The sequence below is a fragment of the Syngnathus leptorhynchus genome, chromosome 4 (genome assembly GCF_054491065.1).
Source record: "Syngnathus leptorhynchus isolate UIUO chromosome 4, UIUO_Slep, whole genome shotgun sequence".
NCBI lineage: Eukaryota > Metazoa > Chordata > Actinopteri > Syngnathiformes > Syngnathidae > Syngnathus > Syngnathus leptorhynchus.
This window is the reverse complement of record NC_141198.1, coordinates 15,158,583-15,185,232: the sequence shown is the minus strand read 5'-3', so window position 1 is coordinate 15,185,232 and position 26,650 is coordinate 15,158,583. Positions and strand designations below refer to the sequence as shown.

The 26,650-nt window shown below is 43.8% G+C and overlaps 7 protein-coding genes and 1 long non-coding RNA gene across 12 annotated transcripts; 3 read left to right on the top strand and 5 right to left on the bottom strand.

Annotated features, from left to right (window-relative positions):
• The first annotated feature begins 323 nt into the window (after positions 1-323).
• Positions 324-7,808, top strand: LOC147058363 (serine/threonine-protein kinase N2-like). Of its 4 annotated transcripts, XM_085909217.1 has the most exons (20): positions 324-403; positions 1,149-1,291; positions 1,677-1,813; positions 1,900-2,068; positions 2,139-2,204; positions 2,443-2,549; positions 2,732-2,959; positions 3,588-3,663; positions 3,812-3,986; positions 4,082-4,187; positions 4,284-4,336; positions 4,662-4,719; positions 4,983-5,074; positions 5,150-5,326; positions 5,664-5,726; positions 5,790-5,866; positions 5,938-6,080; positions 6,577-6,684; positions 6,745-6,825; positions 6,959-7,808. In XM_085909217.1, the coding sequence occupies exons 2-20, from the start codon at positions 1,159-1,161 to the stop codon at positions 7,160-7,162; spliced, it is 2,253 nt and encodes a 750-aa protein (XP_085765343.1). In that variant the 5' UTR covers positions 324-403; positions 1,149-1,158; the 3' UTR covers positions 7,163-7,808. The 4 variants fall into 4 exon arrangements, with proteins under 4 accessions (XP_085765343.1, XP_085765342.1, XP_085765341.1 ...); XM_085909216.1 differs by lacking the exon at positions 324-403 and having other exon boundaries at positions 1,069-1,291; positions 2,783-2,959; XM_085909215.1 differs by lacking the exon at positions 324-403 and having other exon boundaries at positions 1,069-1,291; positions 5,938-6,071.
• Positions 7,345-10,155, bottom strand: zdhhc12b (zDHHC palmitoyltransferase 12b). Its single transcript, XM_085909335.1, has 5 exons — positions 9,768-10,155; positions 9,292-9,425; positions 8,968-9,048; positions 8,577-8,743; positions 7,345-8,441 (listed from the first exon to the last, which is right to left on the bottom strand). Exons 1-5 carry the CDS (start codon positions 9,862-9,864, stop codon positions 8,126-8,128), a joined length of 795 nt encoding a protein of 264 aa, XP_085765461.1. The 5' UTR covers positions 9,865-10,155; the 3' UTR covers positions 7,345-8,125.
• A 127-nt stretch (positions 10,156-10,282) lies between these two features.
• LOC147058360 (uncharacterized) lies at positions 10,283-13,222 on the bottom strand. Of its 2 annotated transcripts, none has more exons than XM_085909226.1 (3): positions 13,129-13,222; positions 12,971-13,056; positions 10,283-12,393 (listed from the first exon to the last, which is right to left on the bottom strand). In XM_085909226.1, the coding sequence occupies exons 2-3, from the start codon at positions 13,050-13,052 to the stop codon at positions 10,496-10,498; spliced, it is 1,980 nt and encodes a 659-aa protein (XP_085765352.1). In that variant the 5' UTR covers positions 13,053-13,056; positions 13,129-13,222; the 3' UTR covers positions 10,283-10,495. The 2 variants fall into 2 exon arrangements, with proteins under 2 accessions (XP_085765352.1, XP_085765353.1); XM_085909227.1 differs by having other exon boundaries at positions 13,145-13,205.
• LOC147058361 (uncharacterized) lies at positions 11,310-13,121 on the top strand. The gene is made up of 2 exons (XR_015065819.1): positions 11,310-12,184; positions 12,282-13,121. It is a non-coding gene; the product is annotated as an uncharacterized LOC147058361 (long non-coding RNA).
• A 272-nt stretch (positions 13,223-13,494) lies between the features above and the next one.
• On the bottom strand, positions 13,495-15,747 carry LOC147058359 (uncharacterized). The gene is made up of 2 exons (XM_085909283.1): positions 15,419-15,747; positions 13,495-14,944 (listed from the first exon to the last, which is right to left on the bottom strand). The coding sequence occupies exons 1-2, from the start codon at positions 15,558-15,560 to the stop codon at positions 13,698-13,700; spliced, it is 1,389 nt and encodes a 462-aa protein (XP_085765409.1). The 5' UTR covers positions 15,561-15,747; the 3' UTR covers positions 13,495-13,697.
• Positions 15,748-15,897: 150 nt separating this feature from the next.
• LOC147058358 (uncharacterized) lies at positions 15,898-20,834 on the bottom strand. Its single transcript, XM_085908970.1, has 4 exons — positions 20,238-20,834; positions 18,824-19,829; positions 17,938-18,044; positions 15,898-17,442 (listed from the first exon to the last, which is right to left on the bottom strand). Exons 1-4 carry the CDS (start codon positions 20,476-20,478, stop codon positions 16,238-16,240), a joined length of 2,559 nt encoding a protein of 852 aa, XP_085765096.1. The 5' UTR covers positions 20,479-20,834; the 3' UTR covers positions 15,898-16,237.
• LOC147058357 (uncharacterized) lies at positions 20,327-22,627 on the top strand. The gene is made up of 2 exons (XM_085909284.1): positions 20,327-20,722; positions 21,117-22,627. Exons 1-2 carry the CDS (start codon positions 20,647-20,649, stop codon positions 22,406-22,408), a joined length of 1,368 nt encoding a protein of 455 aa, XP_085765410.1. The 5' UTR covers positions 20,327-20,646; the 3' UTR covers positions 22,409-22,627.
• A 756-nt stretch (positions 22,628-23,383) lies between these two features.
• On the bottom strand, positions 23,384-26,643 carry LOC147058356 (uncharacterized). The gene is made up of 2 exons (XM_085909230.1): positions 26,391-26,643; positions 23,384-25,992 (listed from the first exon to the last, which is right to left on the bottom strand). The coding sequence occupies exons 1-2, from the start codon at positions 26,497-26,499 to the stop codon at positions 24,227-24,229; spliced, it is 1,875 nt and encodes a 624-aa protein (XP_085765356.1). The 5' UTR covers positions 26,500-26,643; the 3' UTR covers positions 23,384-24,226.
• Between the last annotated feature and the right edge of the window lie 7 nt (positions 26,644-26,650).

The window sequence follows — 26,650 nt, the reverse complement described above, 5'->3', positions numbered from 1 at the left end:
TCATTAGAGGGTGTCGCTAATGAGATATCCCATCATTTGCTGGCCTATCCGCATGTGAACACGTGAACTCCGACCGAGCCCAGATCAGTGATGGCACCCTGCAGAACTCCTCCCTCCCTGCTTCCCACCCTCCTCCTCCTCCTGCGCTCATCCTCCTCCCCGTCCTCCTCCTCCTCCTCCTCCTCACCCTCAAGGGGAGCAGATTAGCTTTGGCAGTGTTGTCAGATGCAGCAGGAAGCGGATGCGGCGGGATGCGAGGAGGCAGACGGGATGGAAGTGGAAGAGGAGGAGGAGGAGGAGGAAGGGGAGGAGGAGGCTTTCAAGGAGAGTGAAGGTGGAGAGGCAGGACTGTTCTGTCGGAGGATGATGACACATTCTTAGTCAAGAACAACAACACTAAGAGGTGGGCTATCCATACACACGTTCTTCTTATTACGTATGACATTTTGTGTCCATTTGTGTGTGTGTGTGTCTGTGTGTCATTATTCATTTAAGGACAAAATTATGATTTCAGACAGTTCCCAAAGGAGCTAAAAGACTTGATTGAGAGATAAAATGAAACCATTGCAAGCAAAGTTAAGATTTTGAATTGTTCCTGTAGGGAACGCCTGATTCGGTCAACTACGATTTGGAACTGTCACTAATGGCAATTACAAGTCTTGTTGGAAGGATAAAAAGGTAACTAAACAATTTTTGCGTGAGGAAAACTCTCATTTAAGACTGTCCCTGAAGGCCACAGTAGAGCTTGATCGGTTGACATATTGATAGATGCAATGATTAGACATTCAGTTGAGTTATTATTTCCGGCCTTCTGTAAATCGAGACTTGTATGGAGAACTGACCGACAACACGAGAGGAAGAATGTTTTCTGACTGCGCCTGAAAGTGACACAAAACCCCATTTTGATTTAAAATGGGAGTCAAAGATTCATAGTGGAAGGAAATTGACACTTTTCATACGGTACCTTGACCTGACAGTTAGAAGATACCTGTAGCTTAGCAACTTAAGACTTGATTGTCAAATCAAACACAAAGAAAAAAGCTATTGGATGAGGTAACTCCAGTTTAAGATGACAGATTGTACCTGAAAGCAAATCTTGACTTCATGAGACACTTTTCTTTGTGTGTCCTGAACTGGCTGGTCCACAGGATTGCTCCAATGTTTTCCACAGCTCAGCAGATGTTGCAGGACAGCCGCTCCAAGATGAAGCTTCTCCGCTTGCACATCATCAAAGTGGCGCAGGCCTTAAGTGAGCAAGATGACCAAGAAGCAAACATGGCAACGCATCAAGGTCTGCAAGGTCTTGAAGATATGACAAACACATGATATTAACATACGCTGCTCTTAAAATGGTCGGGATATGAGATGACATTTTAGGATGAAGCTAACAAATAGTAAAACCTTGACAGGTGAACGAGCTTCGAATGCCACAAAGCGTCGGCACATGTCACATGATGTAGCGGATTGAACGTCTTGTTACAATATATGTTAAAAAAAATCACATTTGTTCTAAAAAGTATCGTTTTCTTTCTTTTTCTTTTTGGTCCAAAATCAGAAATATGACTTTGGCAATTATGAAAAAGTAGCTGACGACATATTTTCATGCCGTTGTCAGGACTTTCAGTGGCAGTCGAGATGCGTTCAAGTGCAATACGTATTTATGGTTTATTCTTCAGAGACGTCCAAGGCGGATGTCCGCCTGGCTGAGCTGCGTCACTACACCCAGCGCGAGCACGACGCCCTGCGACTGGCCGAGGACGTGTTGGCTCAAATGGACGCCGTGTCCTCGCCGGACCACGAAGCTCGTTGGGAGGTACGATGGAGGTGCTCGGAACGGCACGGCGGGGGATCTTATGGCCCATGTGGCGGGACGCCATCGATGGTGTCTTTTGACGTCAGGCTGAGATGCGGCGCGACTACTCGTCCCAGCGCTTACGTCTACTGCGGGCGTCCGTGGAGGCGTGTCTGAGGGACGACAGCGGGATCACGGCCGATGGGAGCGACGCCCACTCGGACCCTGGTCCGTGCTCGGCGGCCATCTTATCCAGGCGACCGGCAGCGCTGACAGGTTGGAAAGAATGAAAACAATTCATTTAAGCTTTTTAAGTCATGATTTTTATTTTTTTTTATTTTTTTAGGGAGGTTGGAGGTCAGATTGCTCGGATGTGAAGATTTGATCGCGGCTGCTGATGACACAACTTCTGGTAAGATGATCTACAAGTTTTAGTAGAAATGTCTTGCTTCATTTTCAGACATTTTAAGAAAGTATGAAGGTGTTTGAGGACTACAATTTTATATGCTTTTTATGCATGAAATTTGGACTTATATTAATCATCATGGACATTTTGACCTCGTCAAATTTTGACTTTGTGTCTGATTGTAATTTCCCCCTTATAAATTATAACTTATTGACTTCGACAAACGGTGACTTTCGTCTCGCAGAGGCGAGCGCCACCTTGAGGCTGGACGGCAGAGTGGTTGGCAGGACGCGCTGGGTTGCAGCGGGCAGGGTGTCCTGGGATCAGACATTCTGTCTCACGTTGGAGCGGGTGAGTCCACATAAAATGCTGCTTGCAGTCACACTCTTTACATTTTGCAAAAAAAAAAAAAAAAAATAAAAAAAAAAAAAAACATAATAGGAAATCAAAATTTAAACGGGTTGTCAGAGGGTATGCACACGTTATCTCACTGATAACTTGAAAATAGATGTGTGGACTTTTTATTCACACAGGTACATATTATTGCTTATTTAGTAACATTTGAACTTGGGGTGACGGCACAGTGTCGTGAGTTGGAGGTTGACGTGTTTTGGCGGGATGGCGGTAAGATGTGCGCCCTGGGCTTCCTGCGCCTGGACCAGCTCCTGGAGCAGCAGAACCAGAGGCAGGAAGACCAAGACAACGGCCAGGCCGCTGCACACGAGTGGCGTTTGGAACCCACAGGCCTCCTCCATGCTCAGGTAAAGTCAATCTACAACTAGGAACTTTTGTAGGATCCAGTTTGCATTTCCACTTCAAGTACCACGAACTTTTGTATTTAGTCCAGAGAGTGACTTGACTTAATTCACCACTATAATATTGCAAGTACGTATACGTAGAAGTCATCAAAAGTTCAAAACGCAATGAGAATGACACCGTATAATATGAACATGACACAAACGTACAAATTTGAAATATAATACTTTATACTCACCAGAAATGCTTCTTAATAATTGCATTCACGTGTTTTGGTAGTTGAACAGTTTTACTGGTGGCAACCGACTTCATAACCAAAAGCAGTTGCTCAAGTACGCGCTTTGCTTGTTGCCAACACCAGTTGAAGATTTCTATCAAATTTAACAAAAACAAAACAAAAAAAAGAATCACACATTTTATCCTATGATAGTCCGCTAGCTTTATGCTAACGCACAATGTAAAACGCCATTGACTGGGTAATGAAACTAGCATTGATGTTGAGGTATTATAATCCTTCCGGCATCAGGTATTTGAATACAAAAAAAAAAAATAAGCGAGCTACATGTGACATTATGAAAGCTATAATAATATAATGTATTCAATTGAAATGTTTGTGATTACTTGTGCTCAAAGTTTAACTTTGCCGACACGGTGGTGGAGCGACAGCACAAACTACGACGCCAGCAATGCATCTTCACTAAAGAGAGAGGTAAATGGGTATGCGCGCGCACACACACACACACACACACACACACACACACACACACACACACACACACACACACACACACACACACGGACACACACACACGGACACTCGCTCTCACGCATAGTCATTTGTGTGTGTGTGTGTTTAGGTAAGAACTTTCTGCGTGCGGCTCAGCTGAATGTGAACTTTTCCACGTGGGCTCACCTGATGCTAAGCGTGCTTCCCGGTTACGCCTCCTTCACCACTGACTCCGCCCCCCAGCCGTGCAAGTCACAGCCGCCGAGGCCACCGAGGCCGCCGAGGCCACAGTCCCAACCGCCAAGGTGATCCTGGCCTCCTCTCAACGTGTGATAATGTCACAGCCGAAGTCAAAGAGCACGTGATTTTTTTTTTTTCCTCTCTCACCGCTCTCGCGCAGTGATACGCCAACGAGCGTTTGTCTTTCTGGGCACCACGAGGCGACGCGAGATGACGACGATGCCTCACGTGGTGATGAAACCTCGGAAACAATTCGGCAACAGACGGTGAGCGACTTATCAATATGTGTGTGTGTGTGTCCGGGGAGATCACAGTGACTGAAATAAACATTTGACATTGTTATTTCATTGATTGATTGGCAGTCGTCCTTCAGCAAGAGAGAAGAAAGCCAAGGAGACTCAGCTTCCGCTCTCAAGTACTCGTAACAAACAACATGCATAAGAACACACACTCGTACATTTCACCTAGAAACACACAAACGCACGTGGGTAAGAAATACAAGAACGCATAAACAGAAACATGAGAAGCTACGCATGAGAACAGGCGCACAAAAACAAACGTGAAGCAGACATGGGGGGGGGAAAAAAAAACAAGAGAAAAACATTGACGCATGAACCAAATAAATACAGAAGCGCATGGACACGTACACACACGTGCACGACAACACACAAGAAAACCACAAAAACTCACAAGTCGCAACACAACGTACATGTAACCGTCTTCTGCTTGTTTTGTTTCAGGCTGCGCACGTCGGATCTGCGCTACGTTTCCGTGCTGGGCAGAGGTCACTTTGGCAAGGTATCATGAGCTCAACGTTTCTTTTGGTGTTTGAAAAGGGAACAACAAAGTACTACGACCATCTCCGCGTGGGCCGGTTTGTACCGTAACTAGTCGTAACCGTTGTCCTGGTAATACGTTTGTTGTCGTAAATGTCTGTTGTAGCGGTCGTTGTACGTGTCGGCGTAACTACCATTGTCGTCGCCGTACCTTTGGAGTTGTTGTAACTCGTGTTGTTTTAGAAGATGTACTTGAAGCCGCGTCAACCCCCGTGACTGCTTCAGGTGCTGCTGGCCGAGATGAAGTCCACGGGCCGCCTGTACGCCGTCAAGGCCTTGAAGAAGAGCGACGTGGTCAGACGCGACGAGGTGGACAGGTGGGTGGGAGAGCCGAGGCCTTCGCGTGGTCGTGCTTCACCGTACCCGCCTTTTTTGCGTGCCCGCCCGTGCAGCCTGATGAGCGAGAAGCGAATCCTGGAGTTGATCAGGACGCTGCGTCACCCTTTCCTGGTGCAGCTGCACGCCTGCTTTCAGACCAGAGAGCACGTCTGCTTCCTCGTGGACTTCCTGCCCGGGGGAGACCTCATGATGCACATACACAACCGAGCCTTCACGCCGCAGCAGACCCGGTACAGTGCGTGTACTTTTCACTTCACTCTCCTGTGTCGTTTGGCTTTACTTTGGATTGCATTTTTTTTTTGGAGTGCTACAAAGTTTCTATTATCTATTTCTTAAATAATCAATTTGTTCATTAGATCATTGATGTCATTTTGTCACGTACATGTTAACCATTTGATTTGACTTTGATTGACTTGTGCTTTAGAAAAAGCTTTACTTTCACTTGACATCAATTTGAATCAAACTTAAACTTCAGCAGACATTTTTTTTTGTTATTTATACGCTGAGGGAGTTGCTCATCGCTGTCCTTTTGTTTGTCCTCTCCCCCCCTGTGTCGTTGTCATGCAGATTCTACTCGGCCTGCGTGTTGCTGGCGTTGGAGTTCCTCCATGTCAACCGCATCATCTATCGGTAAGCCGGAGGCGAGCATTTTCGGATTCCACCTGTCTGACTGTGTGCGCCGTGTGAACGCAGAGACCTAAAACTGGACAACCTGCTGATGGATGCCGACGGCTTTGTCAAAATGACCGACTTTGGACTTTGTAAAGAAGGTGGCAAGAGCTTCGATTCTTCCTCACACTCCTATTTTTCTTCTTATTGATATTGTTTTCTGGTTTTTCAGGAATCGGTCACGGGGATCGCACGTCCACCTTCTGCGGAACGCCAGAGTTCCTGGCACCCGAAATACTGACTGACGACGATTACACACGGGCCATCGACTGGTGGGGGATGGGCGTGCTCATCTACGAGATGCTGGTGGGCGAGGTCAGTTTTGGGGGTCTAAACGATGTTCCTGTTAGTACGCTGCTCATACACAGTTATTGATATATATAAAATATTAATATGTCATTGTTACTATAGTCACTGTTATGTCTTTTACTCTGTTATTACATAATCATCATTAATGCAATTACAGATGTCTGAATTTTGACACTATCATTACAGTGTTATTACATTTCACGCAGCTATTATTATAATGGATTATTACACGGTCAGATTTTTGACAATAACAACCAAGAACATTAGAGTTATGGTATAATTGTTCGTCTTAGTTCTTACATAAAGGAAAAATTGCTGCCTCCAAATATGAGACAGCAAGGCCAGAAGCTTTTTCAAAGAAACAAATCAGATTTCTGGGAAGTTACCTCTTAAATGCCAATGCTACCCTGTTGCCCGAATGTCACGTCATAAATGCTTGGGCTTAAACTAAGATAATGAAGCGAGCCTAACTCTATTTTTTGACATGGTGTCTCTCTGCAAGTCGCCATTTCTGGGTGAGGATGAGGAGGAAGTGTTCGACAGCATCGTCAACGACGATGTGACGTATCCGCCCTCGCTTCCGCCAGACGCCGTGGCAATAATTCAGAAGGTAAACAGGATTCAAGCATCTCCGATCTTTACGTGATGTCAACGATTATGTCTGTTGTAGCTGTTGAAAAAGAACCCGCTGAAGAGGCTCGGCAGCGGAGAGAGAGACGCTAACGAGTTGAAAGGCGAGACATTCTTTGAGGTATTCAAAAATCATTCAATCACACGCCAAGCTAACCGTGGCAAGTTGTTGTTAGCTGTCTATTTACTACATGCACACTACAGCGTGGTGTTAAACTTACGTCTGATGATTTTGACTGCGATGTGACCTCCAGGACGTGGACTGGGATGCCCTCCTAGCCAAGCAAGTGTCGCCGCCCTTCCTGCCGTCCCTGAAGACGGCGGCGGACGTCAGCAACTTTGACAGCGACTTCACACGGCTTCAGCCCGTCTTATCTCCGCCCTCCACACCCGGCAGCCTCTCGGCCCAGCAGCAAGAGGCCTTTGCCGACTTTGACTTCTGCGCCTTGCACGGTTGACACTTATTTGGAGGCGACCGAGCAAATCCCCGAGCCACTTCCTGTCACCGCTTGACTGTGATGAGCTCCGCCCACTGCCGTGACCACACAGGATGACTCGTATGCATGGCACCTGTTTAGCTTGGTTTCAAAATAGCAATTAAAAAAAAGCCATAGAAATGCTCATAGAGCCATACTTGAAAACTAGAAAGTCATTTAATCATCAGAGTACACAGCTGACATGCTCAAATTTCAAATATCAACATTCCTCATGATGGTCTTGGTATGCCAAAAAAAGGGTAAGGAACCTCGCTGACTGTTATAAACTGCTATTAATGCTACATGTGTGAATAAACAAATGACTGTAAACAACAACACAACCTCATTGTTTTTGCGTGTCTTGTCCTCAATAAATACATACACACACTTACTGCTTGGTCTTTGACTGGGCGTGTCTTGTTCATCTACTTCCGGGGCAGCATGGCTCAGCCGTAGAGCCGTCGCCATTGTGACCGTGCTGAAGTGTCTTTGAGTGAGTCACTGAACCTCCGGTTGCTCCCGATGGCAAATCATCAGTCGGTGAACAAACAAGCAGTGTGAAGCACTTTGAGTACCAAAAGGTAGAAAAGCACTTCACAAGTGATCAATCCTGCTGCATCCTGTTTGGTTCATCTACTTCCTCCCGGGTTCCGCTACTTCCTGTTTGCTCGATACAGTTCCTGTCTAATTGAACTGCTGACTTCAGTTTTTTTAAGAACGCGTGTTGGGTATGAAACTAAGGTTCACGTAACAAGAGGAACCAACTCTTCCTTCATCCAGCTGGCCTGAACTACTACTTCCTGTCCGATTGAGCTGGGAGATTTAGGTAGGCAAGAACCTGCGCTGTGCTTTCAAATCAAAGTAACAGGGAAACCGTTTGCGTGAAAATCTCTAGTCGTTAAAGTCTTTCGCATCCCGGAGTCCCGGCTCTGGACTTGAGGGCGCTCAAACGGGATTCTGGGGTTTCCTGTGGTAGACCTGTTCCCAGGCCACGGCTCCGCACGCACAGAAGAAGACCCACAAGTTGCAGAGGACGCCGCGGTCGAAGGGGCTGTCGTCATCGCCGCACTCCCTCAGGTATGCGATACGGTGGCGGGACATAAACTCCCAAGTGGTGCAGTTGATGGCCACCAGGTAGATGTGGCAGCCCAACAGCACCGACACCACCGCCGAGAACACGCCCACTACGCACAGCGCTGCCAATAGAAAGCCGTTGGAGCGGAACCACGACTCCCAAGTGGGACTGGGAGAAATGCCCGAGCTGGAAAAACCCACAACAGGCAGGCGTCACTGGCTGACATGCATTTGTGCAATATAGGACCGCAGTTAATAATGACTTTAATGATACGTGAATCTGTTTTTTTTTTCCATGAACGTGCGTGCACGAGTGACGTACATAGCGACCCGTAGCGCCCAGAGCAGGGTCAGCAACTGCACCATCAGGTAGAGCACAAACCAGCGGTGATTGCGCTCACCCACGCAATTCTCGATCCACGGGCAGTGGTGGTCGAAGCGACGTACGCAGCGAGAGCATGTTGGACAGTGCTTGGCTCTCATTGGCTGCTGCTTGCAAAACAAAAACAAACACACACAGGAAGTGAAACTTTATTTCAAACTACACTTATTTAAAGTTACATCCGCTTAGCTTAAAGCTAACAATGTAAAACGCAATGCAAAATGCTACTCTTCATGAGGCTAAGATATGCTATGCCGAGCCAAGTTAAGACATTAATTGAAATATTATTTTTTACAATTTTTATTTTCTTTTGATTGGCAATGTTTCTCACCTGCAGCATACAAAAGCCACAACGCCGCAGACGGCAAGTGGAAGACTGAGGCATCATGGACTCGGTTTCCAGATCTGCAGGCTGCAAATGACACATGCAAGTTAAATCAACTTTTGATAAAAAAAAAAAAAGGCAAGCAAAATCATTATCACTACAGCCGCATCAATATTTGCGTCAATCTACTTCCCACTATTCCATCTGATTGGGAAATTCACATTCATATGAACAATTTTAATCCAACGCGTGAGACATTCGCTTGTATAATTACATTAGTGTTTTGGATGGTCACACATGAATAACATCACTAGTGCGCCATAAAGTCACCTTGACAATATCGGTGAGGACAAAGCCAGGGTCCATGAGAGACACGACAAAGTACAAAAGCACCGACAACACCACCAGCAGGAAGAACAGGACAGGAACCGTCAGCTCGCCGCGCTCCTCACATTGGCGCAAATCTCAACACAAGAAAAAAAATACAGCCCCATTTAACACAGACACACGCAATATTTCATACATTTGTCATTAGTTATCAATCTATTTTATATGGACCCTAAGAGAAGACATGTTGGCGAGGGGGGATAATTAATTTGTGGCCACTAGGTTGTGCGCCCAAAATACAAAATAACGTTGATATAATTCCTCGGTCGAAAGAGCAAATCGAGCGCCCCTGTTATAGAAACCGTTGTCTCAGAAATAAGGTTGTTTCTTGCGAGGGTGCGCTCCATTTGTCTACCACTACGTCCAAACTGACAGAGGGAAAGCTCAACTATTGTTTGCGCGCATTTAAAATCACTTACCGGTGTTGTGCACAAACAGAATCAGCGTTATGAGCCAGGTCAACACGGTGTGTGTTGCCCGAACCAGGAAACCGGTCCGGAACATGTTTTGAACCATGTTACAACTTAAATGTAATCAACTAAATTTGTATGGGTTCTCATTTGTTAGCCACTTAGCTAGCAAGCCAGTTAGCTAACGACAACCCTCGCTTAAAACACCATAAATACAACTGCTAACCTAACGGTAGTTTGTTTGAAACCTGCATTTTCAGCTGGTTCGTTATGTAGAAGCTACGTGGATGAGTAAAATCGTTAGCACACGTTAAACGCGACATAATTTAGGTGAACGTCATGGTGAAGCGTCTAGGAGCTTCAACTTCCGTGTTCTTGTACGGGTACACGCGCAGGACAAATGTTACGGATGATTTCCTGCTTCTTCTTTCTTGTTTTTATTTTCGGGTAGTTCACCTCCTGATATATGGAATTTAAAAAAAGTTGAAACAGCCTTGCATAACATTCTAATATTTTTAGCATATTTTATTTGTATTGAATTCAGTGATTCTGTCATCTAGCACCAGAAGGAGCTTGCATACCACACTTGGAAAAATCACCAAACCACTACAGCTAGATGGAAAATTTCAAACCTGAAGAAGAATAACATTGAAATGATGACAAGGTTTTGGATACAGCAATATTGCAGGGGACTACACTTTTCGGAACGTTCACTTCCAGTTGTTTCATGTCCGTAGTCAAATTGGCCCCGTGAGTGCAACTTTCACCGAGCTTTTTTCTCTTGTGTGTGTTCTCATGTGTTTGACCATGTTGGACTTGTGGGTGAATGTTTTACCACAAACTGAGCAACAAAAAGGTTTTTCCCCTGTGTGTGTTCTCATGTGTGATGCCAGGTGTGGCTTTTGAGAGAATGCTTTACCGCAAATGGAGCAATTGAATGGTTTTTCTCCTGTATGCGTCCTCATGTGTGATGTCAGACTATGTTTTTGAATGAAGGACTGGTCACACACTGAGCAACGAAAGGGTTTTTCTCCCGTGTGTATTCTCATGTGTGATGCCACGCAGGACTTATGAGAGAACGTCTTTGTGCACAACGTGCAACGAAAGGGTTTTTCTCCAGTGTGCGTTCTTGTGTGTAATACCAAACTACGTTTTTGAATGAATGTTTGACCGCAAAGTGGGCAACTGTAAGGTTTTTCTCCTGTGTGTATTTTCACATGTGACACCATGTGTGACTTCTGAGAGAATGTTTTATCACAGAACGAACAACAAAAGGGTTTTTCTCCCGTGTGTGTTTTCATGTGTGGTACCAGTTGGCGCTTTTGAGAGAATGCTTTTCCACAAATCAGGCAGCGAAAAGGTTTTTCACCTGTGTGCGTTCTCATGTGCGCAACCATACTACGCTTCAGAGTAAATCTTTTCTCACAAAGTGAGCAAGAAAAAGGTTTTTCCCCTGTGTGCATTTTCATGTGTGTTGCCATGTGTGACGTTTGAGAGAATGTTTTATCGCACAATGAGCAACAAAAGGGTTTCTCTCCTGTGTGCGTTCTCATGTGTTTTGACATGTTGGACTTATTGGAGAATGTCTTGCCACAAACTGGGCAACAGAAAGGTTTTTCTCCTGTGTGTGTTCGCATGTGTGATACCAAATTTGGCTTTTGAGTGAATGTTTTCGCACAAACGGAACAAGTGAAGGGGTGTTCCCCTGTGTGCGCAGACATGTGTTGCCCCAGTTGACGCTTTTGAGAAAATGTTTCACCACAAACTGAACAACTAAACGGTTTTTCTCCCGTGTGTATCCTCGTGTGTGATAACATGGTTCGCTTCAGTATGAATCGTTTACCGCAAACGGAGCAACCGAAAGGCTTTTCTCCTGTGTGAATTTTCATATGTGTGACCATGTGTGACGTTTGGGAGAATTTCTTCCCGCACACTGAGCAACTGTAGGGTTTTTCTCCTGTGTGCGTTCTGATATGTTTGATCATGTTTGACTGATTGGAGAAGGTTTTACTACAAACGGAGCAACGGAAAAGTTTTTGCCCAGTGAGGATTCTCATGTGTTGTGCCACTTGTTGTGTCTTAAACGAGAATGTTTTCACACAAAAAGGGCAACAGAGATGTTTTTCATTCATGTGCGATGCTGTGTGGCTACCCGGGGTTGACGTGAAGGATTTACCACATTCTGAGCAGGTCAAATGTTTTCCGAGTGTTTGCGAAGCTGCTTGATGGTTGGACCGTTTGTCGTCGCCTTCAAAGTTTGCGTCACTCTCCGTGTCGTCGCTGTCCGACAGCGGAGCTAAGAGTTTGTATGGCGACGGCCCTCCACGGCGATCTCCCTTTTGACGAGGATGATGACACTTAACCTGTTTGGGTGGTTCGTCTTTGATCTCTACGCAGATGACGGTCGACGGCAACTTGCTGACATCGTACGTCTTGTCTTCGTCTTTAATATGCAGCGGTGGCGACTCCTCCGCTTTGTCTTCGACATGAATTTGCTGTTCCTCTGTTTCTTCCTCTTGAAAGGTGAGCGGCAGTGGATCTTCATCCTCCTTAATGCATAGGGGCCGAGGATCCTCCTGCTCGAAACTAGAGCGAGGGGCCAGTTCTTCGTGATGGACAATCATCTGCTGGACGTCTACAGGGTACAAGCACATGCGAGTGCAATGAGATGAACACAAATTACACTGCTCAAAAAAGTTGAGCTGAAGTGGTGGAGTTTTGTGATATAAGCTAGAGTCCCCTTCATAAGTGTTGGAGCGGGCAACGTTAATTCAATATATGTTTGACAAATGAACGCCTCAGGTAGAAATAATTATTTTCGATTTTACTGGAGGTATTTTGAACGCTTTACGTGATGGTCATTAAGAATCTCAGAGTGTCCAGTATACCCCCAGCACTATTTACGCGACTGGTGCTCTTGCTGACTGGTGCACGAATCAATTTCAGTAAAAGGCAAATTTAAGACAACGTAACTCTCACCAAATACAAGACATTAATTTCGCATCTTTCGGCTATCAACTTTATCTATGCATATTTGTAGAGCGTCTTTAAGACGTCCGGCCGCAGTTGCATTCCAGTGTTGGTCAGGGTAAAACTATCCTTCCCTGATTGAGTTGCTTTTATTTGATTGATATTAATACGTTCACTGAGAATACCTTTACTCTATTTTTTTAATATCCAAAATATCAAATGTATCATACATGTGGACAGACCTTGGTTGTAGAACGCGATGTGACTCTTGCCAGCAACTTCCAGTTGTTTTTGTTGTCGCTCGTTCTCCTCGCACGAAGCCATTTATCTGTTGAACAGTCAAAATGTTTTATCAGTCGTTCCCGTACCAATTATTAAAACTTTTCCATGTTATTTTTACCCTCGTTTGATTTTACCGAGTCGCCGTCTCATAACTTATGGAGTCTTGAAGCCTTGCCAACTTCCGCCTTTTTCTTCTTCGGTGGTGTATGCCCAGCACCAGTTAACGATGTAATATATGTGACCGCCACCTTGAGGAGGTATTGAAGACGCCTCACCACGAACGACCAGCACAAAAGTAAAGGACTTGCAAAGCGGCAAGTTATTTTTTTAAATAAAATAAATGAAAAATAAATAAATAAATAAATAAATAAATGGCAGGGTGACGCATTGGTAGGCACGTCCGCCCTCTAGTTTAGAGGTTGTGGCTTTGTGAAATCAATCAAATCAGTGAAATCAACTCCCTGTGTGGAGTTTACATGTTTGCTATAATTAGTTTATTAGGTATATTCATATCACATGAAGCTTTGCTTACTTTTCATTTATTTCAAAAGCATTTCTATTTTTTATTTGAGTTTGTTCACAAAAAGTTTGTTTTCAATTTTATTTGGGGTTGTGTTAGTTTTCATTCAAGAAAATAATCTTGCTGCGGAGCATTTCCATCATTCATTCTCCTTTGCTTGTGTGGCTTCACTTGGAGTTTTTGACTCCCGCGTGGGTCTTCATGTGTAATTTCATATTTGACTTATCAGCGAATGTTTTATCGCACAAGGAGCAGCGGAATGGTTTTTCCCCTGTGTGTGTTGTCATGTGTAATTCCATGGTTTGCTTGAGAGTGAATCTTTTTCCACAAATTGAGCAAGGAAAGGGTTTTTCTCCTGTGTGTATTCTCATGTGTGGTACCAGGTTTCCCTTCAGAGTGAAGAGTTTCCCGCACACAGAGCAACAGAATGGTTTTTCTCCTGTGTGTGTTTTCATGTGTGTTTTCAAATAGTCTTTTCGAGAATAAGTTTTTGCGCACGTTGAGCAGCTAAAAGGTTTCCCTGCCATGTGTATTCTTATGTGTGGCGCTAGGTTTTTTTTCAGGGTGAATGTTTGACCACAAATTGAGCAACAAAAGGGTTTTTCCCTCGTATGCACTCTCATGTGGGAATCCACATGTTCTTTTAGGGCAAATGCTTTCCCGCAAGTTGAGCAACTAAATGGTTTTTCTCCTGTGTGTGTTCTCATGTGTCGAATCATATTTGCCTTTTGGATGAATGTTTTCGCGCAAACCAAGCAACTGAAAGGGTTCTCCCCTGTGTGTATTCTCGTGTGTGACTCCATTTGGTCTTTTGTAGTGAACGTTTTACTGCAAAATGAGCAACTGAAGGGTTTTACTCCAGTGTGTGTTTTCATGTGTCTGTACAAATGTTGCTGAGTAACACTTTTGCCACAAACTGAGCAGGGAAGATGTTTTTTGCTCGTTTGTGACGTTTCCTTGTTGCCAAGATTTGTCTTCTTTCGGGAGCATTTCAACCGCTTGCCTTGGCTGTCTGCGTCGCAAGTCAAAGGTTCTTCCAAGTCGTCGTTATCCGACAGAGGCGCTAACAGGTCGTCCGGTGATGGCCCTCCACGTCCATCTCCACTTGTGCTCTGATGATTAAGCTTCGACCACTCGGGGGGCTGGTCCACAGAGACGCAGCTCGGTGACAACTCGCTGATGTAAACGGCGTCCTCTTCCTCCTTCACACACGCGGGCGGTGGATCTGTCATTTCCTCTTTCACATAAAAGGACTGTTGATTCTCTTGTTCGTCTTTGACGTGAAGGGGCCACGGATCCTCTTCTTCCTCTTTAATATGGAAAAGCTCTGGATCCTCCTGCTCTAAAGCGGAACTTCCTAACCCTTGCGACTGAGGGGCAAGGTCTTCCTGACAAACAATCAGCTGCTGGATATCTGCAAGACACAAACATGTCAGCTCCCGTAATTACTGCCACAACATCCCACTTAATCATTGTGTGACATAGTCAGACAGAACAACTCAACCAAAATTGATCTTTTTTTTTTTTTTTAGGCCGATTCTGATATTTGGTAGAATCAAATTCCAATAACTGACCAAAAAAAAATCTCTCTCTCTATATATATATATATATTCATTCAAAATTAAGTCACAGTACAGAAAGAAGGGTTTAACAAAAAAAGTATGGAAGTAATAAAGACGATAACATGAGTTAGTTTAGTGCAACATTAAGCAGAAGACCGGTGTGCGTGTTGACAGACTTTGCATGTACAACACGATGTCATTTTCGTCATCAACTTCCAACTGTTTTGATCGTAACGCCATTGTTCTGATAAATAGTCGAAACATGTTATTCGTCTCGCAAATTAGTTCATTGTGGTATCTTCATTTAGTTTTACGTTCAATTTCACCTGGTCTCTGTCGCTCTGTTTCGAAGGCTGTGCAGAAAACATTGACGGAAAACCAACTACTTCCGCAATTTCTTCTTCTGTGGTGGTTTACGACAGTGACAGCCATGTTGCAGCGGTAGTAAAGAAGCTGCATGGTTGCCATCTTGCGTTGGCATTAAAGGTGGCTCCAAATGAGAGACCGGGAAAAGAGCTTCACCGAGGCCGCAAATAAAAAGAATGTGAATCCAAAACGGGATGACGAAATTTCATCTCCTGGAAACTGATAATCATTGAAAACGATGCCGAATACACAATCAACATCTGTATTTATTTCCCAATCACTGCATCATTTTAAATGGTTGGAATTTCATCAATCCTGAGCAAGACTGAAACGAACCCAGATGGGAACTAGGTAAAGGGTCACGCGGGAAAGGGTTCATTCTCCGCTGTGTGTGTGCCACATGTGTGCAATAAAATTCAGCTCAAACATTTATTGCAAGCTTTTTCTTTTCTCCCGCGTGCGTTGCTGTGTGTGCAGTCACGGAAACCTTGTGAGCAAATTTGTGGCTGCAAACTGAGCAAGTGAAGATTTTTTTTCTTTTGTGTGTGTGTGCAATCAAGGAGACGTGATGGAGTTGAACAACTCAATTTTTTTTTTTTTTTTTAAATAATGAACCCACGTGAATGCCGACAACAGTGGTCAACACGCATTTTGGTGCCAGAACAGTTAATTACTCAAATCTAATTGAACAGCCACTGTGAAGTATCAGTAACTAGGTATACCTGTTGACATTTGTAAAATGTATTCACCTCAGCATCAAATCCCGGTGCCCCGAATGACTAACACGTTTTCACAGAAGTGGGCACTAAAACATTTTCTTGTCTGTTGTGTGTCAGCATATGTGCAGTCAAACTGTACTTGTAACAAAATTGTTTACTGCAAATTGAGCAGGCGAAAGGTTTCTCTCCGGTATGCGTCCTCGAGTGTCTGTTCAAATCGGACTTATTGGCAAAGCTCTTGTCGCAATCGGAGCAACCGAAGGGTTTTCCTCCCGTGTGCGTCCTCATGTGTTTCTTCAGGTAGGTCTTGATCGAAAAGCTTTTATCACAAACAGAGCAAGTAAAATGTTTTTGTCCCGTGTGTGCTAATGTGTGTGCAAGCAGCGAGGCCCTTACTGCAAATGTGTCTCCGCAAATGGAGCAACTGAAAGGTTTGACTCCCGCGTGGGATCTCGTGTGTCTGTTTAAATCGGACTTATTAGTAAAGCTTTTGTCACAGACGGAGCAACTGAAGGGTTTCTCTCCCGTGTGTGTCCTCATGTGTTTGTTCAAGTAGGTCTTGATGGAAAAGCTTTTATCACAAACGGAGCATGTGAAAGGTTTTTCTCCCGTGTGTGTTCTCAAGTGTTCGACCATGTTGATCTGCTGCGTGAACGCTTTGGCGCAAACGGTGCACCTGAAGGGCTTTTCTCCTCTGTGTGTTGTCCGCATGTGTCGAGTCATATCGGACTTTTTGATAAACCTCTGTCCGCAAACGGAGCAACAAAAAGGTCTTTCTCTCATGTGTTTCTGCACGTGTGCATTTAAAATACTCTCATGGAAAAAACCTTTGCCACAGACTGTGCCGGCAAAATCTTCCTGATGCCTGCAATGTCTCCTACTTGTCTTTTTCGGGGTTGTCTCTTTTTCAGAGCTGTTAGAGTGTTGGTTGTCTCCTGAGAAGTCCACGTCGCTCTTCAAATGCTCTTGGGCCATGACGCCGTGCGACTGCGGATCTGCGAGCGTGCCAGGTGGTGCTCCTCCACACTGCTCTCCACTTGGACCGTGATGACCGAGCTGCGAGTGGTCTCCGTCGTCTTCGATCTTCACAACGATGACAGTCAGCGGCAGCTCGCTCACATCGAGCTCCTCCTCTTCCTCTTTGACGTGAGCAGTCTGACCTTCCTCTTGTTCCTCTGTGACAAGGGATGACCGAGAACGCTCCGAGCTTTCCCTTTGAGTCGGTGGAGGAAGCTGTTCATCTTGACCTTTCAGCTGCTGCACGTCTGTAGGACACAAAGCCAAACTTAAATGTTAAACAACACAATGACACGAAGAATGTTTGAACCTAAATTTCAGAAGTATTTACACTTGCGACTAACTTTTTCAACTTGGATGAAACATAACAGCAAAATGCCGCTACACCACGTTAGCGTTGAATCCCAGGTTCCATCAATTGACCAAATCTGCACATCTCAAAGCCCCCGCTGGGTCTGCCTTTATTTACCATGTCATTTGTTGTCGTTTTGTGCTCTTTTGAGGGAGTCCAGTCAATGTATCTTATTCGATACCCCCAAACGATGATCCTTGTAAGAGCTGTACGTCACTTAAATCGTTCCCCTGAACATCAACATCACAACAAAGAATCTTGGGATTCACACTGAGAACTGTTTAGTTTTCATTTTTTTGGAAGTAACCCTACTATACCATAACAATATCGTATCTGGACGGTGGGCTGCAACCGGACTACTGAACACGTGAACATAAAACATGGAACGTACCATCACTTTGCATGTGCATCACAACCGGAGCCAGGAAAATGGCGTCCTGCGATCGCTCGAGCTTATTTGTCCCTCGACGAAGTGTCTTCTCGGACGACGTCATTTTCCTTTAAAATTGGGTGAAATTTTCAGTCTGTCCTTCAATCGTTTCGGTGTTCTCTTCAACACAACTTTAACCTCGCGCTGTAGTTCTCGCCATCGCGGTCAACGTCTGAAGCTTGCCTTGTGTTTTGCAGATAGACTTCCGCCTTTTACGACAATGATGCTGGTTTTACGGCTGCCGAACATCACGTCGTACGGTTACCATTTTGCGACAGGAAGCTCAAGGTGAGAACCGAGGAAGAAACAAGCCGTAACGGTCGGTTGCAATCGTGAAAAAAAAAAAGAAAAGAAAATTTGCTGGCTAAAGAAACCACAAAAATCAACCACGGAGTGAGAAATTAATTCAACAGACTGCAATTATGACACACAAAAATCAATTTGATATAAGGTAAATTGTAGAGGTGGAACTTCATTAAGCTGTCATTAATTGGAAGCTTTGTTAAGACCCGCAATGAATTCAAAATATGACTAAACTAACAAAGAGACAAAACAATCTTTAATAAACACACAAAAGGGCAACTTGTATTTCAAAGTTCCAAATTCAAGGATGCTATAGTCAAGGTTTTCAAAGACCAAACTGACCATTAATAGAAAACCTTTACACTCAGGTCTGATTCAGATCAACAACAGGAAAAAACAATTTAAGTTAAAGATATTTCTGTTGAAAAACAAAAAGGAAAAAAAAGAAACAATTTACATTGAAAATGCTTTATTTTATTTTTTTAACAAATGGCTGTACAAACAAAAATGCCTCCATTCTGAGAAAAATGCTTGTTTCTAAAACGTTTGTTCTCCATTGTGTTTCCTTACGTGCGATTTCAATGTACTCTTATAAGCAAAGCTTTTTCCACAAAGTGAGCAGGTGAAAGGTTTCTCACCGGCATGCGTCAGCACGTGCGATTTTAAACCGTTCTTATAACAAAAGTTTTTGCCGCAAACTGAGCAGGTGAAGAGTTTTTCTCCCGTGTGCGTCTGCATGTGAGAATTTAAAGTCTCCTTGTACGTAAAACTTTGGGCGCAAACAGAGCAAGTGAAGGGCTTTTCCCCCGTATGTGTCCTCATGTGTCTCGTCACACAATGCTTATATGAGAAGCTTTCGCCGCAAACGGAACAAGCGTAGGGTTTTTCCCCCGTGTGCGTCGCTGTGTGCGCCACCAACGAGATCTTGTGGGCAAACTTTTCACCGCAAACGGAGCAAGCGAAAGGTTTCTCCCCCGTGTGCGTTCTCATGTGCCGACTCAAATGGTCTTTAATATAATAGATTTTGCCGCATACTGAGCAAGTGAAAGGATTTTCTAGCGTGTGCGTTACCTTGTGTACAATCAAAGAGACTTTTTGGGCAAAGGTTTCGCCGCAAACGGAACAGCGAAACGTTTTCTCTCTCGTGTGGGTTCTCATGTGTCTATTTTGATAGGCCTTGGTGAAGCTTTTGCCACAAACAGAGCAGGTGAAACCATCTTCGGCCGTGTGAGGCCTCACGTCCTTCCGGGAGCCTTTCAAGCATTTATCGTCACCTTGCTTGTCTGCACGGATCCTCAAAGCTTTTTGGGGCTGCTCCAGCTGAGCCGGGACCTCGTCTACTGGCGTGCCTGCACGGTGCTCTCCACTTGGGTGGTCGTCGTCCTCCTCGCTCTTCACCACAACGATGTTAAGCGGCAGCTCACTGACGTCCACCTCGTCCTCTTCCTCTTTGATGTTAGGAGGCTGTGGGCACTCCTGTGCTAAACTGGAGTCTCCCACCTGCGGCCAGAGAAGAACTTCCTCTGGGCAACCCATCAGCTGTTGGATGTCTGGAGGACACAAGGTAGATGTCACTTTGGGCATCAATCAAATCAAAAGGTTATATGTTCTTTTGACATTTCTCGCAGTGATCATTGATACAAAGCTTTGTTGGAAACCATATAATGTCAAAAATGTGTTTATGTCGGAAACAAGACATCATCAGATGATTTTTATTTTATTTGGGTGGCTTATTTTTTTGCTTTGTTGTATTCCTGCAATACTTTTTTTTTTTTTTTTACAGGTTGTTAAATTAAGTATTGTAACAAATGGTGTTTACATAGAGATCTGCCAGGAAAACATCGTGTATTTATGACCTGTTCCGAATATACGATATAATCAATATCGTGTCACACTACCTCAAAAATAGTTTTTTTTTTGTTGTTGTTTTTTTTTTAAAACGGAATTTGAACAGTCACCTTGCATGTGCAACACGATGGGCGCCAAGATAATGTCGTCGTCCTGCCGAAGTCGCTCGATCTTCTCGCTCACTCGACAAATTTGCTCCTCGTGCGACGCCATCGTTCTTTCAGACAGTCCAAATGTTCTAATTTCCACGTTTTGGTTTACACTTGCCACAAAACCCACCTCGCTTTTTATCTCTCGTTGATCCAGTTTACCCGAAATGTATACGGAACTGGTCAGGCACCAAGAAATCATACTGCGCGTGCGCGAAATTAGCGACGGCCATTGTAGAAGAAAGGGGCTTCAATTGGTCAGGCGAGAAAGACAAAGTGCTTCGTCCAAATTGTGAACGTGTGGTCACCGAAAGAAAACATACAAGAGTTGAGAAGAGAGAAACTAACTGGAATATTAGCGTCTAAAAAGATGGCGACGGACAGTGAACAACTTTGTCGAGTAATCGACAACGAGCGACAACATGTGGACGCTCTTCACGGGCGACGTGAGAAAATCCCAAAACTTATCACAAAAATGATCATGCATGCCTAATGTATTTATAATATTATTCGATCGCTCTCCTGTGCGAAATTGCATGATGAACGAACATAAACAAAACAAAGACAGCCATTTTGATTTTCCAATTGGCCAATCGAATAACAACCTGGGCGTCACGTGATGGTGTCTTTCATATTGGGCCGTGTTATCGCTCATGTCTATTTTATTTATTTGTTTTACACAATTCATTTTTATTATTGTGAAAATTTGATGGTACTTTTGCCGTTATTCAAGGTGATTTCCATCCAAACCAAAACAAGAATTAGCTCCACATTGCCTTAAATGCGACACACAGCATAATATATAATATTTAACCTGTTTGTGTTGCTTGTGGTCTACAGGTGGGCAACCGGAAGTTCCACCTGATGCACCGAGGCCGACCTCCTGTTTGGAGCAACAGCGTCCACAAGAGGAGGAGACACACAACCTTCACTTTAAAGCGGAAGAGGAGGAGCTTGATATCAGCCAATTGCCACTGACCGTCATCATTGTGAAGAATGAAGACGACAAAGATAAAGAAGTTCTTCGCAGCAGTCCGAGTGAAGGAGAACCAGCAGCACGCTACCTCTTAGCTCATCACAAAGACACAGAAGAGTCATTGAGGAGTGACGTTGATGGTAACGGTGATGACAAAGGCTTAAAATACTGCAAAGAGGAAAAGAAAACTTATCAAACACGTCAAAGACGTCACTTAGGTAAAAAACGTTTTAGCTGTTCAGTTTGCGGCAAAACGTTTCCTTATGAGAGTACTTGGAATGAACACGTGCAGACACACACAGGAGTAAAACCTTTTAGCTGCTCAATCTGTGGGGAAGGTTTTGCTCGAAAAGGAAATATGAACGTACACATGAGAAAACATACAGGCGAAAATCCTTTCAGCTGCACAGTGTGTGGTGATAAATTTGCCCGCAAGGTCAATTTGATTGCACACACAGCAACACACACAGGGGAAAAACCTTTCACTTGCTCAGTGTGTGGTGAAAAGTTTTCGTATGAGTACAATGTAAATGCACACATGAAAACACACACGGGAGAAAAACCTTTTGTTTGCTCAGTCTGTGGTAAACGATTCCTTAAAAAGTCCGTTATGGTGAAGCACATGAGAACGCACACGGGCGAAAAACCCTTTAGTTGCTCTATTTGCAGCGAATGCTTTTCTCATAAGCACAGTTTGAATGTGCACATGAGAACACACTCGGGAGAAAAACTCTTTAGTTGCTCAGTTTGTGGTAAAAGATTCTCTCATAAGCAAAACATGATCCAACACATGAGAACACACACGGGTGATAAACCTTTCACTTGCTCAGTTTGTGGTGAAGGTTTTTCTTATAAACACGGTTTGAAATCACACGTGCTGAACCACACGGGAGGAAAACCCTTCACTTGCTCAATTTGTAGTAAAAGCTTTTCTAACAAGTATGATTTGAACGTACATTCGAGAACACACACTGGTGAGAAACCTTTTAGTTGCTCAGTTTGCGGCAAAAATTTCACTGTAAAGCAAAATATGATGAGACACACAAGAACACACTCGGGAGAAAAACCTTTTGCATGCTCACTTTGTGATAAAAGCTTTTCTAGTAAGTCTGATCTGAACAGACATGAGAACACACACAAAAGAAAAGCCTTTTAGATGTGGAGATTGTGTAAAAAGCATTTTGAACTTCACGTGTGAAAACATAGTTGGAACTCAACATGGGTCTGCACAATTGCACAAAAATACTGGCGGGGGGGCTTTTCATGTGACTTTTCATAAAGTCACCTGAGACCAAATTGAGTCTGGAAAGGTGATAATGATTGAAAATTTGGTCGCTTCTCTTGTTCTTTGCAATAAAGACGAAACCCATCCTGACCTCTGGTGTCTCTTCTTACTCAACTCTCATTTGGCATATTTTTTAATACCGCCACAAGATGGCGATTGGTGTGTGTGTGTATGTATGTATATATATAAACTTACATTTTTTACTCAGTGGGATGTTAGCATTTCATTTTGAATTGCAACTAAATGATTCATCCCACACTTGATGTTGTAGAAAGAAAGAAAAGCCACAAGAGTTTATTTGTGAAAAGAATCTGAGTGATAGCAACCCAATATTTGACCGCTCCTTTATTGAACTATCTCTTTGCAATCCGACAAGAATTTACAGTCGTGAAAATGAATACAAAACATTCCAATAATTGAAAGGAATGTAAACAAAAGGTTTGTTATTGAATTTGTGGGCTTGATTACCAAATTGGTTTCTTTCCAGGAGTACTGATTCTACTTCAGTAAAATTAATGCGGGCATACAATGACATAATTTAACCTTTTGGACAATTTTGTATATTCAAAAATAAGTCATTACCACTTTTATCACAATACGCAATCTTGAAAAAAACATTTTGCTTTAGTACTTAAATGTAGGGCAGCAACTAACATTGTTTTTCACAACAAATTATTCATTATTTACGCCAATTAATTCATATGGTGAAAAACATTTCTTTTTAAATTTCCATCCCCTTCTCGAAAAACAGGACATTGCTTGAAATTGACAGCAGCAGAAATGAACCACAAAAACCGATCCAGTTTGGTCTGTAGCATCTGTGAAAAAGTTTTTTTTGCAAAAATGGTGTTTACCAAAGTAAAAACCTGTTTTATTTAGAAAAGACAAAACATATTTTTTTACATTTGCTTTCATGGAGTATGACAGAAATGAATCTATTTTATTGTTGAGAGACTAAGTTGAACAATTGTGTTAAACAAGCTCTCCAAACAATCGATTGATCATCAAAACACGTATTGGTTGGTTTGATAATCAATTATCCGTGATTGCTGATTAATTGTTGCACCTCTGCTTCAATGCTATTGAAACAACACATTGCTACAACTTTGCTATCCAAATCACCCCCCCCCAAAAAAAAAAACACACATTGTTTATCTTTCTCAGACTAAGAACCACAAATCAATCATGTGCCAACAACAACAATCATCTCTTCACAAAAGGTAAAATTTTAGATGTAAACTCAAAAAGTTGAATAACCCACAAAACAACCTAAACAATGGTCTTTGTTATACAAAAAGAACACACATCTTGTCTTGCTATTCATTTGAGTGGACTTTGGGGGCTAAATAAGTAACCTCAACATTTGAGTCAGTCCTTAGTTGGGTTATATTTCAGCCTTTTTTTTGGAGTGCTGATTTGACAGACTAAGGAATAGAAAGTACATGTATCAGAAAGATGAAAAGACATCTGAAAAATAAATTCTCAAGGAAAGTTATACGAATAATCTAGGTAAAAAGTAGTCATTGCGTATTTGTAATTTGATACTTCTCACCACTGATAATTGAAATCATCATAAAAATGACGGTACAATCTGTGAATCATTAAAAAAAATCTGAGCAAAAAAATCTGGGAAAAACAAAAAAAACCTCCCGAGATAGAAAAGATTTTGGCACCAACGGGGATGTACGTTTATTCCTTGTTGTGCGTCTGCATGTGTGCGTTCAAGTTTTGCTTGAAAGCAAATCTTTTACCACAATCTGAGCAGCTGAAGGGTTTTTCTCCCGTGTGTGTTCTCATGTGGACGTTCAGATTTCTTTTGCTCGTAAATCTTTTGGCACAAAGGGAACAAGTGAAGGGTTTCTCTTCTGTGTGCCCCCGCATGTGTGCAATCAAGCTGTGCTTGGAAGTCACACTTTTACCGCAAACGGAGCAAATGAACGGTTTTTCCCCGGTGTGCTTCCTCATGTGTCTCACCATATATTGTTTTTGAGTGAAGCTTTCGCCACATTCTGAGCAAGTGAAGGGTTTTTCTCCAGTGTGCGTCCACGCGTGCACATTCAAATGCTGCTTTGAGGCAAAACTTTTCCCGCAAACTGAACAAGCGCAGCGTTTTTCTCCTGTGTGTCTTCTCAAGTGTTTGAGCATATATTGTTTTTGAGTGAAGCTTTCGCCGCAAACGGAGCAGGTGAAAGGTTTTTCTCCCGTGTGCGTTGCTGTGTGCGCGCTCAGCGAGGCCTCCTGAGCATATTGTTGCCCGCAAATGGAGCAACTAAAGCGTTTCTCTGCGTGCGTTTGCATATGTTCATTCAAACTGTGCTTGTAAGAAAGGCTTTTGCCACAAACTGGGCAAGTAAAAGGTTGTTCTCCCGTGTGAGTTCTCATGTGTGCGTTAAAGGTGGGCCTATAAGTAAAACCTTCTCCACAAACTGAGCAACTGAAGGGTTTTTCTCCCGTGTGCCTTTTCATGTGCGCATTTAAAGTCTGCTTGTAGGTGAAGCTTTCGTCACAAACGGAGCAGGTGAAAGGTTTTTCTCCCGTGTGTTTACGCATGTGGGCCTTCAAACTTTTTTTGTAAGAAAAACTTTCACGGCAAACCGAGCAACTAATCAGACTTTCCCCCGTGTGTGTCTGCATGTGTATGTTCAAACTCCGCTTGTACGAATAGCTTTCGCCGCAAACGGAGCAGGTGAAAGGTTTCTCTCCGGTGTGCGTGGCTGTATGTGCAATCAAAGAGATCTTTTTGGCAAACGTTTCACTGCAGACGGAGCAACCGTAAGGTTTTTCTCCCGTGTGTGTCCTCATGTGAACCATCATGTTTTTTCTTTTAGCGAATCTTTTTCCACATCCTGAGCACGCAAAACGTTTCTCGTCTGCGTGTGTCGCCACGTGCACGATCAAGGATCCTTTTTGCGCAAAGGCGTCGCCGCAAACCGAACAATGAAAAGTTGGTTTCTCGCCTGTGTGCGCTCTCATGTGTCTCACCATATTTGACTTGCAAGCAAATGTTTTACTACAAACGTTACAGCTGAAGGGCTTTTCTCCCGTGTGCGTTCTCATGTGCTCCTTCACGCTGTACTTACAAGAGAAGCTTTTACCACAAAGTGAGCAGGTCAAATGATCTTTTGCGCTGCTCTCCAAACGTTTGTCGTCATCGGCTGCGCTCCTCGAGGGTTTTTTTTCCGTGTCGCCGCCGTGCGAAGGCGGAGCTAAGGCTTCTCCGGCGGGTCCTCCCCCGAGTCCGTCCCCGCTCGGACTGCGTCCGTGAGGCCGCGACCACTCCACTGGCTCGTTTTCATCGTCTTCAGTCTTCACCACGACGACGTTGAGTGACAACTCGCTGACATCCACCTCTTCCTCCTCCTCTTTCACACGACATGGCGTCAGATCCTCGTCTTCCTCTTTCACACGGCGGGGCTCCGGATGCTCTTCCCGACCATCGATCGGTGGCTGGACGTCTACGAGATGCAAGCAAAATAAGCAATTTGAGCGTCACTACATTCTGTTCATGAGTGAAGACACTGAGGGGTGTGATCTTTGACCTCCTCCAAGTGTAATGAGCCCCGGGACATCTTTTCTTTGATATGTTCGGACACGCTGAGTAATAAATATTTTGATCGTTTGTGAAAAGTGTTAAAAGTGCGGGTTACACCATGTGTTGCTTATGTTATGCGTATACACATGTATTTTTCGTATGTGTGTAGGTACACTAAGGGTTTACTTATATATGATAAAGGTACGTCTTCCGCGTTAACTTTTCTAACATGTACACTGGGCCGAATGACGTCATGTATTACCAATTTTAATTTTTTCTTGTTCAATGTAATCGATGATCTGTTCAAGTGGGTTGCCAAACCTCGACTATGCAGCGCGGCATCAGAGGCCGACAAAATGGCGTCCAGTCGTCGTGCTTGCTCTTCCTTCTGCTCTCTCGCTCGACAAAGATGCTCCTTGCGGGACGCCATGACTCCAAACTAAGCCGAATATTTATTTAGCAACTATGTCATGTTTTATTCGAGCAAGCCAATACAAGCAGGCGAACTTAACGTTGTTGCTTTGACGTCTACCAAAAACACGAACTTCCGCCTTTTCTTCTTCGACGGTGTCTTTACGGCA